Genomic DNA, 13733 nt, shown 5'->3' with positions numbered 1-13733 from the left:
TAGTAACATTAATCCATTCATGAGGGCAGAGCCCTTGTGAACTAATCAACTCTTAAAAGTCCAACATCTCAACACTGTTTAACTGGGGATTAAACTTTCAAGACATGACTTTGGAAGATGCATTCAAACCATAGCACCCACTCACCATTATCCCTATTTCATGACCTCATTAACCCCTGCCCACCACTCACCTACATACCCAATGCATTTCCCTCTACCCACACCATTGCCCCCACCTCTCTCACCCTACCACCCCTTTCCCCATTCCATGGCCTCTCTGAGGATCTCTTCCAAGTCCTTAAATTCCTTCCTGCCTGGAACCTCTCATCAAAGGCTGGCTGACAAGTAGTTCTATGGGACAGAGGCTTTTGGAATCTCTCAGCCTTGTGATTATGGAGATGGTGGAGACATGAACATACTCCCTGCCGCTCACACCCATCATTTTAAAAACTAAACCTCTCAGATTAATGACAGCTGTAGTGGTATAATTTCCTCATGATTCTGAGCTACTTTTGGAAGCTGGAAGCCTGAAGTGATGGATTTTATGCCTGGCCATCAAATGCCCTGAAATATGTCATAGGGAATTTGGCATTCATTCTCTTTCCTCTCTCTCTCCCTCTTTCCTCCTTTTCCCCCCTTGCCTCCCTCTCTCTCTCCTTCCTTGCTCTCTCCCTTCCTTCCTTCCTTGATCCCTTTCTCCCTCCCTTCCTTTCTTCCTCCTTTCTTTGCTTCCTTCCTTCCTCCCTCCCTCCTTATCTCATCTTCCTTCCTCCTCCTCCTCCTTCCTTCTTCAATTGACAGCCATTGATCTCCTTACACAATGCCTCTCACTAGATTATTTAATGAGTGCTTGTTTAATTGAGTTGGATTTTATGACTTGATGGTTCTGGCTGTGGGGGTTAGGATGAGGAATAAGTTCCAACACAGCATCTCCCTCAGGAGGCCCACAGTCTAGAAGGGGAGGTGAAAGCAACTGAGCTCAAGTACTTGACACAGACTTGAATGTGGTCAGGGCCAAACCTTAGAGAAACATGAGTGTAGTGCGGCACCATGACTGGGACCGCAGCTGCATCTGCTCCGTCTCTGCTCTCTGAGGGCCAAACACCCCCTGGATGCCGTTGGCTGTCACTGAATGCACATGGGAATTCATAAAATGAGAATAACATGCACATATAATGGGGTTCATGGAAGAGTCATTTTCCTTATCTGTTTAGGATTTGAACCTGCCACCTTCTCCTGAAAGCATATGACAGAATTTCCAAGGGGAACCCAGTAGACATTAAGACAACTAATGAGAAATGTATATATATTTGTATATAAAGTATGCATATATGTATGTGTGTGTGTGTGTGTGTGTGTGTGTGTGTATGTATGTAGTATATGATATAGACATAGAGACAGAGGGGGAGAGAGAGAGAGAGAGAGATGGAAAGAGGAGGGATGACATTCGCCAGGTATTTCCTAAAATTGGGCAAGAAATCTGGCTTTGAAATTTCCTGGCAGCCAAAGTAAAACGGGAGGAAACTGCTGCATGGCCAAAGCAAGCACTGGACTTCCTTGGCCAGCCACTGCCCAGAGCAGCTTTCCATCCTGAGGTTCTTGGCAGTGATCCTGAATGATAAAGTGGACAGGGCTAGAGCCACCTCCAACTTATTAAGCTGATGCTTCTTTTGAACCTTAGCTGCCTCTGCCCTGCATCCCCAGTCAGGCCCCTCACTCCTGTGGCTCAATCAAGGCCACCACCACCTGGCTGTCCAGCCATCATCTCCATGTGGCCCACCCAGGCTGTCAGCTCCCATAAACAGTGCTTCCTCCTCTCTTGCCCATTCCCATCAGTGGTCCATCCCCTAGGCCTGCAATCCTGCTGGGCTGTGGCTCAGCATCCCTTCATTCCTGACATCAATCCATCACCATGTCCTGGAGTCTTCCTTTTCCCATTCTCTTTGCCATAACAATGGCCTCCTTAAATCCTTCCCTTGCTTTTCTCTGTTGTAATCCGTCTACCATCATGTCAGCTTCCACCTTGAGAAGAGCCAAGGCTCCCCCTCCCTGTAAGACATTGTCCAGGCTCCTCTATCTGCTTCCCCGTTCAATCCTATTTTGCCAGCCTTTGCATTGTCTGCCACCTTACCTTCTCTGTCTCCTTCTCCTGGTTGCATGAGCCATATCCCCCTTATTCGTCAAAGCTGTGCTTAGGACCCCGTCCTCGGTCTGTGAATGCACAGGCCTGAGCTGTGGATACCCACAGGCCCTGTGCCCCACCCCACTTCTTGGGACTCCAGACATCTGCCTGCATCACACCACTCAGGGGGTCCTCTTTGCGCCCTGCTCCTCTTATCAAACCAATCTGTCTTGGGAGCTACTTGCCTTGGCCAGCCACCTGCCCAGAGCAGGGTTCCTTGGCAGGGACCCTGGAGGACACAGTGGACAGGGCGAAAGTCACCTCCGCCTCATTAAGCTGATGCTTCCTTTAAGACTCTCTGCCTCTGCTCTGCATTTCCAGCCAGGCCCCCACTGCTGAGGCTCCATCAAAGATCAGCCCAGGACCCTCCTTTCTTTGGGAGCCCCACAGTGCATAGGCAGCACCAAACCTCCCGACACAGGAGAGTCTCCTGGGGCGGGACGGGCATTAAACAAAATGCCCTGGACCTCTCCCTGCCTCCTGCCAGGACTAATTAAATCCAATGCTACAGATCCTGGGTAATTCTGAGATGCAAGCTGAGCTGAGGCCCCCTGACCTAGGAGAAAGGGCGTTTCCTGTGTGGCTCCCGTGTGCCAATGCACTCAGCTCTCTGCTTTTGTTCTTATAATGAGCCTGTGTGCTACACATTGGAAAGTCCCATCTGCCCTCAGGAAGGGTCCAGTCTTGCCTGTGTGATTGTTCCTACCCTGCAGAGGGGTGTGATTGAATTTAGGGTATTAAGGGAGGCTTCCTAGAAGAAGCTGGAGGGAAAGATGGGATTTGTATAATACAAATATAATATAATTTTCCATGTGGATCTGAAGTGGTGGGAGGCTGTTCCCAGCATAAGGTCTGACAAGGTAGTACACCAAAAGATGGGAACAGGAGGGAGAGGGAAGAGGGTGGGTGGTGAGGAGGAGAGACTGAAGCAGAGGCAGGTCAGAACAGATGACAGAGGTTGCCTCAGGCAAATATGCATTGGTCTGGTGGGTCCCTGCAGCTGAAAGATTTGTGTTATTTTTCTACTTAAGGGACATCTTTGAGGAATGTCTCTGGTGCCACATGTTCACTTGGGAAGACTTTTAGGGAGGAGAAATAGTGCTAGGGACCTTGGTCTCTTTCTCTGGCCCCTTGCATTTAAGGGTTGCGTCATTGAGGCCCACCCCATTCCTCGCACAGAGTTTCTAGGGATTCCAGGTGGGAGTGAGGGACAGAGGTCCCCATGAGTCTCTGCAGGGGTTGAGAAGGGACAGAACCCTGTCTATCACACTTTCCAGAGTCTCCGAGCCCTCATGACCTTCTCGTCTACCAGGAAGCTTACAGGTGCACTCTTTGGGCCCTACACAGAAGTCCCTAGCTCCTCTGGAGTTCTGAGACAGCCAGGAAACTCTTTCCCCAGGACTTGGGGCATGTTGGAGAGATGCTTTTTAGTACCAAGGCTAGAGGGAAGACTTGTCCTCTCCGACAATCAGGCCAGACTCCAATGTGTGGGTTTATTCACCAAAAACCAAATGCCAAGGCCAAGGGGCCCCAGATTAGCACTCTGGGCTGTCACTAGCTGTTCCTAAAGGTCTCCATGCAGTGAATGCTTTCCCCCTTCCCTCCACCTCCATTCCAAGTGAAGGAGGTGGCAAATAATGCAGAATTTGATTTCCCGTGCAAACTCACTGTGAAATATTTATGAAGCATGACTTGAATAATTAATAGCCTCTCACAACTCTAAAACATGTATCCATAACATCCTGTCCCCACCAGTGAGCCCCTTGATAGTGCCCCAGCAACACCTGCAGGAATTACTGACTTCCACCGCTTTTAAGAACCCTCACGCACAGGCTGCCAGGGAGCACCAATCCCCATCTATTTTAACTTCCCTGAGTTCAACTCTGTCTCTCTAGGACCATCCCTGCATCGAAGCCTGTGTGTACAATCTTTCTCTCTCTATCTCTCTCTCTCTCTTTCTCTCTCTCTCTCTCTCTCTCTCTCTCTCTCTCTCTCTCTCTCTCTCTCTCTGTCTCTGTCTCTCTCTCTTTCTTTCTCTCTCCTTTCCTCTCTGGGAAATGTTGGTGGGGTTCCTTTAAGGTGGGGCACAAGTACCATTTGAAGAGGTACTGCAAGTTACAGAACAAGAAAACTCCCAGGAGCCTTGGAGATCACCACTTTTTGGCTCAGCCCCTTGATTTTGTTGACGAGAGAGGTGAAATGTCTTGTCCAGAGTCACACAGCGAGATCCAGGCAGAGCTGAGAAAGGAGGGCTCTTTCCGCAGCCTCACCCCATCCTCTTCCTGGTCTCCAGTTGAGCCAAAATGACAAGCTATTCCTTGGCTTGGCTCATGTTACAGGGATGCTAGACCTGGGATCCAGAGACAGGGTGCTGGGACCTGGTGAGGCAGGTCAGGAACTGTGGTCTGTGTGTCTCCCCACCTGTGTGCCCTGATCCTGGACCTGGAGGCACATGTGCCAGGTGATAGGGAAGCTCTGGAGCTTCCCTATCAAAGCATCTCCAAGGGGAGGTTGTCAGCCTGCTCCGAGGAACTTGGAGGGTTGACTTTTGGTGCTGAATTCTTTAAGGAGGAGGTAGCTGGGGAAGGGAGAGAGAAATCTTCATTTAAATGCAGATACAGACTTCTCACCTGGGACTGAGGAAAGTTTTTCCATTAAAATGCTAATGAAAGAACAAACTGCAACTCCAAATCCCCAGCTGTCAAGAGCTTTTTTCTGCCCTGCCCCCAACCCGGACCTCTCACTGGTCCCATTCTGGCAGAGGGCTGGGGGCAGCCCTTGAAAGCAACTGACTCTTTTCTGCTTCTCTCTCTGAGTTTCCCTGGGGCTCTCACTTCCCATTGCTCTGCCACTGGGTGCTTTGGGCAGCTCGTTGTAGAGACCTGTGGGAGAGACAGTTTGCCACCCAAGAACAGAGCTGTAGGTTGGAAAGGGGTTGAGAACTGGAGCTCTGGGGTCAGATCTCAGTTAGGCCATTTTTTTAGCTCTGTGACCTTAGAAAACTAAGTTAACATCTCTAAATCTCTTCTGTAAAATAATAATGCCTACTTTATAGAATTGATTGGTGATTAAATTATATATGTATGTGTATAGGGATATACATATAATATGTATGCATATACATATTATATTATATAAATTATATATATGTATAGTTATGAAGACATACAATCTGACACTTAACAAATAAGTACATGGCAACTATTAGTATTATTAGTACTAAGGTAGGTATGCAAACTCTCAGGGTCTGAAACATTACCTATCCATACAAGCCTAAGAAAACTGTCCTGGTTCTCTGGGAGACTGCTATTACCAAAGATTCCAGAAAGCTGCTTGGGGGAGTGGGGTGCTGCCTCATGCCTGCCCAGAAGCCTCCTCCACCCCTTCCCAGTTGTGTCTCAGGCCACATTCTTTCTACACAGACACTGACTCTCTCAGATTTGAAGCCCAGCCGGGGGCCCATGTCCGGGGGGACCCAAGTGACCATCACAGGCACCAACCTGAATGCCGGAAGCAATGTGGTGGTGATGTTCGGGAAGCAGCCCTGTCTCTTCCACAGGTAACTCAGAGGGCCCCTTTCTGCAGCACCAGAGGGGGAAAGGTTAGACAGGTAAATCACTTCAGGGTAGTTTTGTTTTTATTGCAGAGAGTTGGGAGGGTGTAACCGCCTGGCAGTTTCTTCTTGCCAGCTGCAAAGATAGAGCCAATTTCCTGAGACAGCGTTATTGCAATAGAGAAAGAATTTAGTCAGTACAGAGCCAGCTAAATGGGAGATGGGAGTTGCATGATTCAAATCAGTCTCCTTGGAAATTTGGAGACTAGGACTTTTTAAAAGATAATTTGGCAGGCAGGGGGTTAGGGAGTGGGGAATGCTGATTTGTTGAGTTGGAGATGAAATTGTGTAAAGTTGAACCAGGATTTTCTTGCTGTCTTCAGTTCATGGGTGGGATCGCAGAACTAGTTGAGCCACATTACTGGTCTGGGTGGTACCAGCTTGTCAATCAGAATTCAGGATCTGAAAAGTATCTCCAACAGTGATCTGAGGTTTTACAACAGTGATGTTATCCATAGAAGCAATTGGGAACATCTGGAATCTTGTGGCCTCTGATTGCTTATGTGCCTCCTGTGTCATCATTTTTGATCTTGTGGCTAATTTGTTAGTTTTTCAAAGGTGGGCTCTCTGGTCCCCAGGGAAAGAGCCTGGGTTTGTTTAAGGAAAACCCCAGGGTTTGTTTAAGGAAAAGGCTGTTATCATCTTTGCTACAAAGTTAAACTATAAACTAAATTCCTCCTATAGTTAGCTTGGTCTGTGCCCAGGAATGGACAAGGGTAGCTTGGAGGTGAAAAGCAAGATAGGGTCCATTAGGTCAGACTTGCACTGTAATAATTTTTCTATGTCAGACTTTCCTCACTGCCATAATTTTTGCAAAGGTGGTTTCAATCACCTTATGGCTTAGAAGTACTCCTCCTGCCTAACAAAGTGGATATGCTCTTTGGGAGAGAATTTGGGCTCAGTCTGGAGACCTGTCTGCCCTCCCTTCCCTGGATGGGCCCCATATGCTTCATGGCCCATCAGTTAACCCTGGTGACCCCATAGCACCCACTCTGCAGAACCCTAGGATACCCCAGAATGCAATTTGGAATCTACAACTAAAGCCCATTCACCAGGGTCAGATCCACTCTGGGAGTTGCAGAGCCAGTTGGACCTTCTCAGAGATGATAGGCACAGCAACCCAGTGTCTGAGGTTGAGCCTACAAGGCCAGGTGACCTTGCATCCCCTGGTCCCACTGTGCAGTCCCAGAAGGGCACACCTGCCGTGAACTGGAGCCTAGGGGGTAAGAGCAAGGCAGGAGGTGCATTCAGTGAAGGACACTAGGCAAAGTGGCTGGAGATGCTCCTTCAGCTGGCCTAAGATTCTCTAGAGAGAGGATTTTCCCTGAGAGAGCTATGCTGAGGGTTGTGATAATTCCCAAGTCAGACCCGGCCAGGCCTGGCATCAGTAGTGTTAAAGAAACAATTATTCTGACACTTGTTAAAATGACGAGAAAGACTTAGGACGATTGCAATTGATGTCAAGACTACTGCAACAGGGGAAACAGATGGGGCTCAACTCCAAATACTGCAAAGACAGCAGGGGGTTTATAGCCAATGAGCAGAATAAGGGGCTCAGTGAATGAAAAATCACTAAGAGGAAACATCAAGGTAGGTAGACTCCTGCTAAACCAACTTAACATGATTCTTGCTGAAGGCAGGCCAGGGTGATCAGATATCAAGTATGGGAGGATTCTCCCCAAACAGACTTAGCCAGATTCTTGCTAAAAAACGAGGCTAGACAGGCCAAAGACAGACCAGGGATGAGGCCCGGTTGAAAAGAGGGCTCAGAGGAACCTGTCTAAAGTTTGGCCAAGGAGAGAGTCTTTGTCACCGGATCTCCAGCTTTCTATCTGAGAGCACCCACCCATGGCCTCTGAGCACCCTGACATGCAGGGAGCAGTGTGGGAGGGCCCTAATTCAGGACCTCTATCCTCCTTAACACCAGGCACCCAATGCTGTGTCTTCCTGCCCTCCAGGCGATCTCCATCCTACATTGTCTGCAACACCACATCCTCAGATGAGGTGCTAGAGATGAAGGTGTCGGTGCAGGTGGACAGGGCCAAGATCCACCAGGACCTGGTCTTTCAGTATGTGGAAGACCCCACCATCGTGCGGATTGAACCAGAATGGAGCATCATCAGGTAGGAGCTGGCCCAAGTAGACCTTAATGCTCCTGCATCTCTGTTTCCCTTCCCTGACTCTCGAAAGCCAAGGAGAGTTCTGGGGGCCCAGTTCTACTTAGGGAACTGATAAACTGGAATTGGTTCCAAATACCCCCAAATCAGACCTTCCTACTGTGGCTCCCTCCTTCCACTGAGAGCAACTCTGTGCCAAATCCAGCCTGGAGGCCAAGCTCCTATAATAGCAAGAACCCACCTTCCCCAGTTCTGGGACAGGCACTGTGCTAGAGGCCATGTCCTCATGCTGCAGTGACTGCTGGGGGTGCCAGGCTACTCTTCTCACTTCTGGTAGACATAGGTGCTAATCCTGGTCCCACCTTCAGGCTGAGGGGTGTGGAAGAAGGAGTTAGATCAGGCCTGACTACTCCTTGTAGTCAGCTTACGTGGGAGAAGCTGTGTCCTGAGCCTGGAGGCCCCATCCAGATACCCATCCTCTCTGCTCCTGGCTGCCTGCTTACATTTCTCCTCCCCTCTGCTGCAACCTCCTCAAGGGTAGAGTTTAGGTCTTGTTCCCTGCTTTTTCCCAGTGCCCAGCCAGATACACTGAACACCTGTCTCAGAGGGAAGGGACCAGGCATTGGAATGTTGGTATAGAAAGGCCCTGGGGCAGGGACTTGGGGACCTTCATTTACCTTGAGCAAATTGGTATTCTTCCTGGGCCTCTGCCTATTCAGCGATTCATCCAGGGATTTTGAAATCCCAGGATCTCTAGGGTCCCTGGAGTGGTATGTCTCCCATCAGAGGAGAAGGGGTAGGCACATGGCATGAGTCTGCCTTTCCAGGCCCTGGATAGCACATGGGAATGAGAAGATGCTATACAGGGCACCCCATGCAAGGCTCACAGAGATCACTGGGGAATCACTATAACAGGGGCAGCGTGGGAAGGGTCTCAGCCCAGCTCCACTGCTTACCAGCCCGGTGACCTTAACAGTTATCTCACCTCCCTAGGGCCAGAGTCCCTCATCTGTCCACTCTCGCATAGGCAGCTGAGAGACTGAAGTGAGATGCACATGCACAGGGCAGTGCCTGGCTCAGCCCCCTCCCCCTGCCCCCTGCTGGGTCCAGGCCTCTCACTGTCTGCTTCAGTTCTCAGGGGTGTGGGGCTGGGGGAGTGAGCAGGAAGTACATGTAGAAGTGGTCTCCCCAGGCTGAGGCAGAGAGCAGGAATGTGTCCAGTCCAGGGAACAATCTTTTTTTAATCCAGGGATCGGCAAACTCCAGTCTGTGGGCTGAATCTGGCTAGCCACCTGCTTTTGTAAATAAAGTTTTATTGGCGCACGGCCATGCTCATTCATACATGTATTGTCTATAGCTGCTTTCTCACTATAACAGCAGAGTTGAGTAACTGCGACAGGGACCATATGGCCTGTAAAGCCTACAATATTTACTATCTGGTCCTTTACAGAAAGAGCTTGCCACCCCCTGCCTTAAGCCCAAAAGAAAGACAGCCTTTGCCTGCTGAGATGAGATTTGGCCATCCTCAGCAGTTACTCTATAAGGCCCAAACCTTCTGAGCTTTAGCCATGACCTTAAGGCAGATGAAGACCAGAAGGCACAGAGGGGAAGGTCGTCTGTAGAAAGCCGTACCAGGATTTGGCCCCAGGAAGTTGATGCAGCCCTTTGTGACTTGGTCAACAAACTTTGCAACTCTCTGTGAAATTCACAGCCTGGTATAATTCAGTTCTTCTTTGTGTCATCCTCATAGAAATAGAGGTGTCACCCTTCCTGGCACTCAGCTGCCATTCCTGCATCATGCTCCCACTAGGAGGGAGGATGGAGACAGACATGTTCTGGGTCTGCCAGCCAGCTCCAGGGCTTTTCTTTAAGTTAATCAAGTCTGAGGATGGGGTGAGGCTCTGCTCTTACGAGCCGCCTGGGTTACTTGTGAACAGTGATGGTGGGCGTTTGATAAATGTGTGTTAAATTGGTGATTGAGAGGACTGGGAAGATGGCTACACACTGGAAGGTCATCTACAGCACTGTCATGTGTGCAGGAGCCTCTCCGAGTTTCACAGGAATCTTCCTCTGTGTGTGCACACACATGTGTGTGTGTGTGCGCATGCGAGCAAGGAGAGAGGGGGAAGCAACTGGCAATATGAAGACAGGCAGATGGATAGATGGGTGGAAATGAATGTGGGTGTGTGTGTCAAGGATTCTTTACTCATCAACTTATAGCTAATTAACTTGCTAAAGCCTGTTTTAGATAGCAGGATTCTTCTTGAAGATGCTCCTTTGATTGGGGATCAGGTTATTTCTCATTTTTCTTTGAGTAGCCCCACAGAGGACATAGTCCACTACAGTACTGCCCACCACTTTATGCCCACTTCTCAGCTGCCCTAAGGATGGGTACTGACGTCCAGGTTTCTTTTGAAAAGCGACACAAGATGAAGCTCATAAGCCCTCCCTGTCAGCAGTCCTGTGTCCTCCCTGTCAGTGATCCTGTGCCACCCCAGGGTGCAGGAGACCCGAGTCCCAGAGCATTTCTCACTTGCATTCACATTTGCATTCATGGACCCTCTGCCTTTCCCAGATCTCAGCCTGATCAAAGCCTCCAACATGGAAACTTGTAAAATGATTGCCCTGGGGGAGCAGACTGTGCTCAGCCCCTGGAGGATGTGGTGGAGACAATCTGGAGTGAGGCTTTCATGAGGCCAAAGCTAATGTTTAAAAAGTCCCAAGATTGGCAAGACCAGGGGAAGGATGGAGGAAGAGACAACAAGGGGTTGCAGAGAAGCAGCTGGCACAAATCAAAAGGTCTTGGAGAGCTAAGGGGGCTGTGCTGTTGACTGGGCCTCCACAGGGGTCCATGCTCCAAACAAACTCAGCAAAGGATGGCCACAGACATCTGGTCATTACTGTCCTCCCCTTGGCTGCCGAGATGCTCGTCCTCATTACTATGCAGTCAGCTTGTCATCCTTGTCCCCATGAACATTACCCTGCTGCCTGGTTGTCACTGTCCTTATTGTTGTAGCTCAGTCAGTCATCATTGTAGTGTGCCGTTGCTCTTCCTGAACTTATGATTTACACGCCTCCTTCTTTCTTCCTGCTCAGTGGAAACACACCCATCGCCGTATGGGGGACCCACCTGGACCTCATACAGAACCCCCAGATCCGTGCCAAGCATGGAGGGAAGGAGCACATCAATGTGAGTGCAGGGCTGATGGGGTTCATGGAGGTTACCTACACGAACGTGTGGGTCTTCCCAAGTACTGAGGTGACTTCCTGCCCATACACTGATAACCCATAGACTGTGACACCCTTGAGTACTCGGATAGTGGGATGGGGGAGAAGACATAAGGGTATTTTTACTTCTTGGGGTACAGGCATGGAGGAGCAATTACATTTGGGGTTCCCGGGGTTTTACACCTTTACTCTTTCATTCTTCCAACCCTAGCCATTGCCACACCCACTACAGGCAAAACCGGAGCTGGGTGCAAGCTATAGAGCCTATTCCTTGAGGGCCCAATTGTGTGGTCCTGACTCATCTCTAATCCTCTTGTCAACCCCATGCTATCCGATGACATCCAGGGAGGCCTGGTACATGCACTGGGGCTGTGGGTATGTGGAGATATTGCATAGGCTCTGCCCTGTGGCTCCTCCCACAGATCTGTGAGGTTCTGAACGCTACTGAGATGACCTGCCAGGCGCCCGCCCTTGCTTTGGGTCCTGACCACCAGTCAGACCTGACAGAGAGGCCCGAGGAGTTTGGCTTCATCCTGGACAACGTCCAGTCTCTGCTCATCCTCAACAAGACCAACTTCACCTACTATCCCAACCCAGTGTTTGAGGCCTTTGGTCCCTCAGGAATCCTGGAGCTCAAGCCTGGCACGCCCATCATCCTAAAGGTGGAGTGAGGGTGGTAGGAGGTGGGGGTGGGGAAAGGAGGGGCTGCTGCATGGAAGGGGATGTTCAAGTCGCAGACTCCAGTCACTTTTTTCAACCGGCATCTCTTGCAGAGGTTGCAGTGTAGCCCAGAGTGTGATAAATGTTCTCTCTGAGTTTGTACTGGGAAGAAAACTCTCTTTATGGGCCGGTTCTATCCAGGGAAGTCAGATGCACCTTGGCTATTTGACTCTCAAGCTTTTATTGTCCTGAAAGTCCAAGTACTGGTAGGTCAGGCTCACTGCTTCCTCTGAGGCAGCCTTGTGCGAACCACAGCATAGGGCCTCCTTTGGAACATGGGTCACAAGTTAATTAAAGCTCATGACAACTTGAATCAATCGGTAGTGACTGACTCCAACTCTGCATCGAGAAGGATTCTGAGGCTGCATTTGGCATAAGCTGAAAGGAGTACTTTGATAACTGATTACTCACTGGGAGGAAGAGGCAATGGTAGTAGTCGTGCCACGAATACTTTTTGCACTTATTACCAAAGGTGGCTTCTTCACCAGCAGGATAGGACCTCCAGGTGGGAGGACGTGAGAGCCAGCTGGTAGCTGTGGTCCTCACTCTGCGATGGGAACTGGGGCTTTCCCATCTGTACAGGGCAAGAACCTGATCCCGCCTGTGGCTGGGGGCAATGTGAAGCTGAACTACACTGTGCTGGTTGGGGAGAAGCCATGCACCGTGACCGTATCAGATGTCCAGCTGCTCTGCGAGTCCCCCAACCTCATCGGCAGGCACAAAGTGATGGTGAGACTGGGAGAACCCCATCCCGGATGGAGTGGGCACTAGGGATGTGGATGTGAGCGGCCCAGCTCTGTCTCAGGCCACCAGGGCTTTCCAAGAGGGGATTCTGGCCCACAAATAACTTTTCCTCTAGCTACCCCCACCCCAAGTTCGTTCTTCATGTCCTCTTTTGAGCTTCTTTCTTCTGTATTGTCATTCTTTCCATGCTGGCTGGTGCAACAATAAGGAAAATGCAAAACAGCATTAAATCGTTGCTAAATCATCTGCAACAAACAAGAAAGCCTTCAAGGAGAAGGCCGTTGCTGGCCCACGGAAGTCTGTAATATCTTAATATCATGTTCTGTGCTTCCGTTGTCCACCCTTAGAATGGGCATAAATCTTAGGGGATCTAGTCATTGGTGGCAGACTGTGTTTAGGTCCCAGTTGTGTGCTGTTTTCTTATGAAGATGACAAAACTCGCTCCTGAATAAGAGGAGGTGAGGTTTTTCCAGTTGGTGGTGAGCTCTGTTAAGCTGTGTCTGTCCCTGCTCCCAGCCCCCCACGTCCTCTTGTCTATTTTGACACCAGTGATTGGTCTCCTTTCCCTCATCCTGCCCTGGTCACCAGTTCCTGGGTGACATGGGACTGTTGCCAAAGCTGCTGTGTCCCCACACCCAGCTCCCTCTTGCCCGGTGTGCCCCCAGGCCCGTGTCGGTGGCATGGAGTACTCCCCGGGGATGGTGTACATCGCCCCGGACAGCCCGCTCAGCCTGCCTGCCATCGTCAGCATCGCGGTGGCTGGCGGCCTCCTCATCATCTTCATCGTGGCTGTGCTCATCGCCTATAAACGCAAGTCCCGTGAAAGTGACCTCACGCTGAAGCGGCTGCAGATGCAGATGGACAACCTGGAGTCCCGTGTGGCCCTGGAGTGCAAGGAAGGTACTGAATGGCCCCGTGCTGGAGGTTGTGTGTGTGTGTGTGTGCACATCTGTGTATGTGTATGTATATGTTTCATATACAAACAAGCAGTCTGGGCAGCAGTGGGCAGTGCTAGAGGCTAGCGGTGTGTATATCTGTGTGAATATGTGTGTGCATGTGTGTGTGTGTGCACTTCTGTGTGTGTATGTATGTTTCATATACGAGCGAGCAGTCTGGACTGCAGTGAGCA

The 13733-nt window shown here is 50.1% G+C and overlaps 1 protein-coding gene across 7 annotated transcripts in view; it reads left to right on the top strand.

Annotated features, from left to right (window-relative positions):
- Nucleotides 1-13733, top strand: part of PLXNA4 (plexin A4) — a 523648-nt gene that overhangs the window by 454769 nt on the left and 55146 nt on the right. For all 7 annotated transcript variants that reach the window (XR_001887846.1, XM_017885083.1, XM_017885085.1 and 4 more), the window contains 6 exons: nucleotides 5605-5741; nucleotides 7754-7918; nucleotides 11009-11102; nucleotides 11563-11802; nucleotides 12443-12589; nucleotides 13270-13504. Coding sequence is in view for 6 of the 7 variants with exons in the window: in XM_017885083.1 (XP_017740572.1) it covers nucleotides 5605-5741; nucleotides 7754-7918; nucleotides 11009-11102; nucleotides 11563-11802; nucleotides 12443-12589; nucleotides 13270-13504 (1018 nt within the window). In the remaining variant the exon portion in view is untranslated. The remainder of the gene's footprint in view (nucleotides 1-5604; nucleotides 5742-7753; nucleotides 7919-11008; nucleotides 11103-11562; nucleotides 11803-12442; nucleotides 12590-13269; nucleotides 13505-13733) is intronic.

Source organism: Rhinopithecus bieti, unplaced genomic scaffold (genome assembly GCF_001698545.2).
Source record: "Rhinopithecus bieti isolate Rb0 unplaced genomic scaffold, ASM169854v2 scaffold_13262, whole genome shotgun sequence".
NCBI classification, from domain to species: domain Eukaryota; kingdom Metazoa; phylum Chordata; class Mammalia; order Primates; family Cercopithecidae; genus Rhinopithecus; species Rhinopithecus bieti.
Note: the sequence above shows the minus strand (reverse complement) of the source record. Positions and strands in the feature narration are given on the sequence as shown.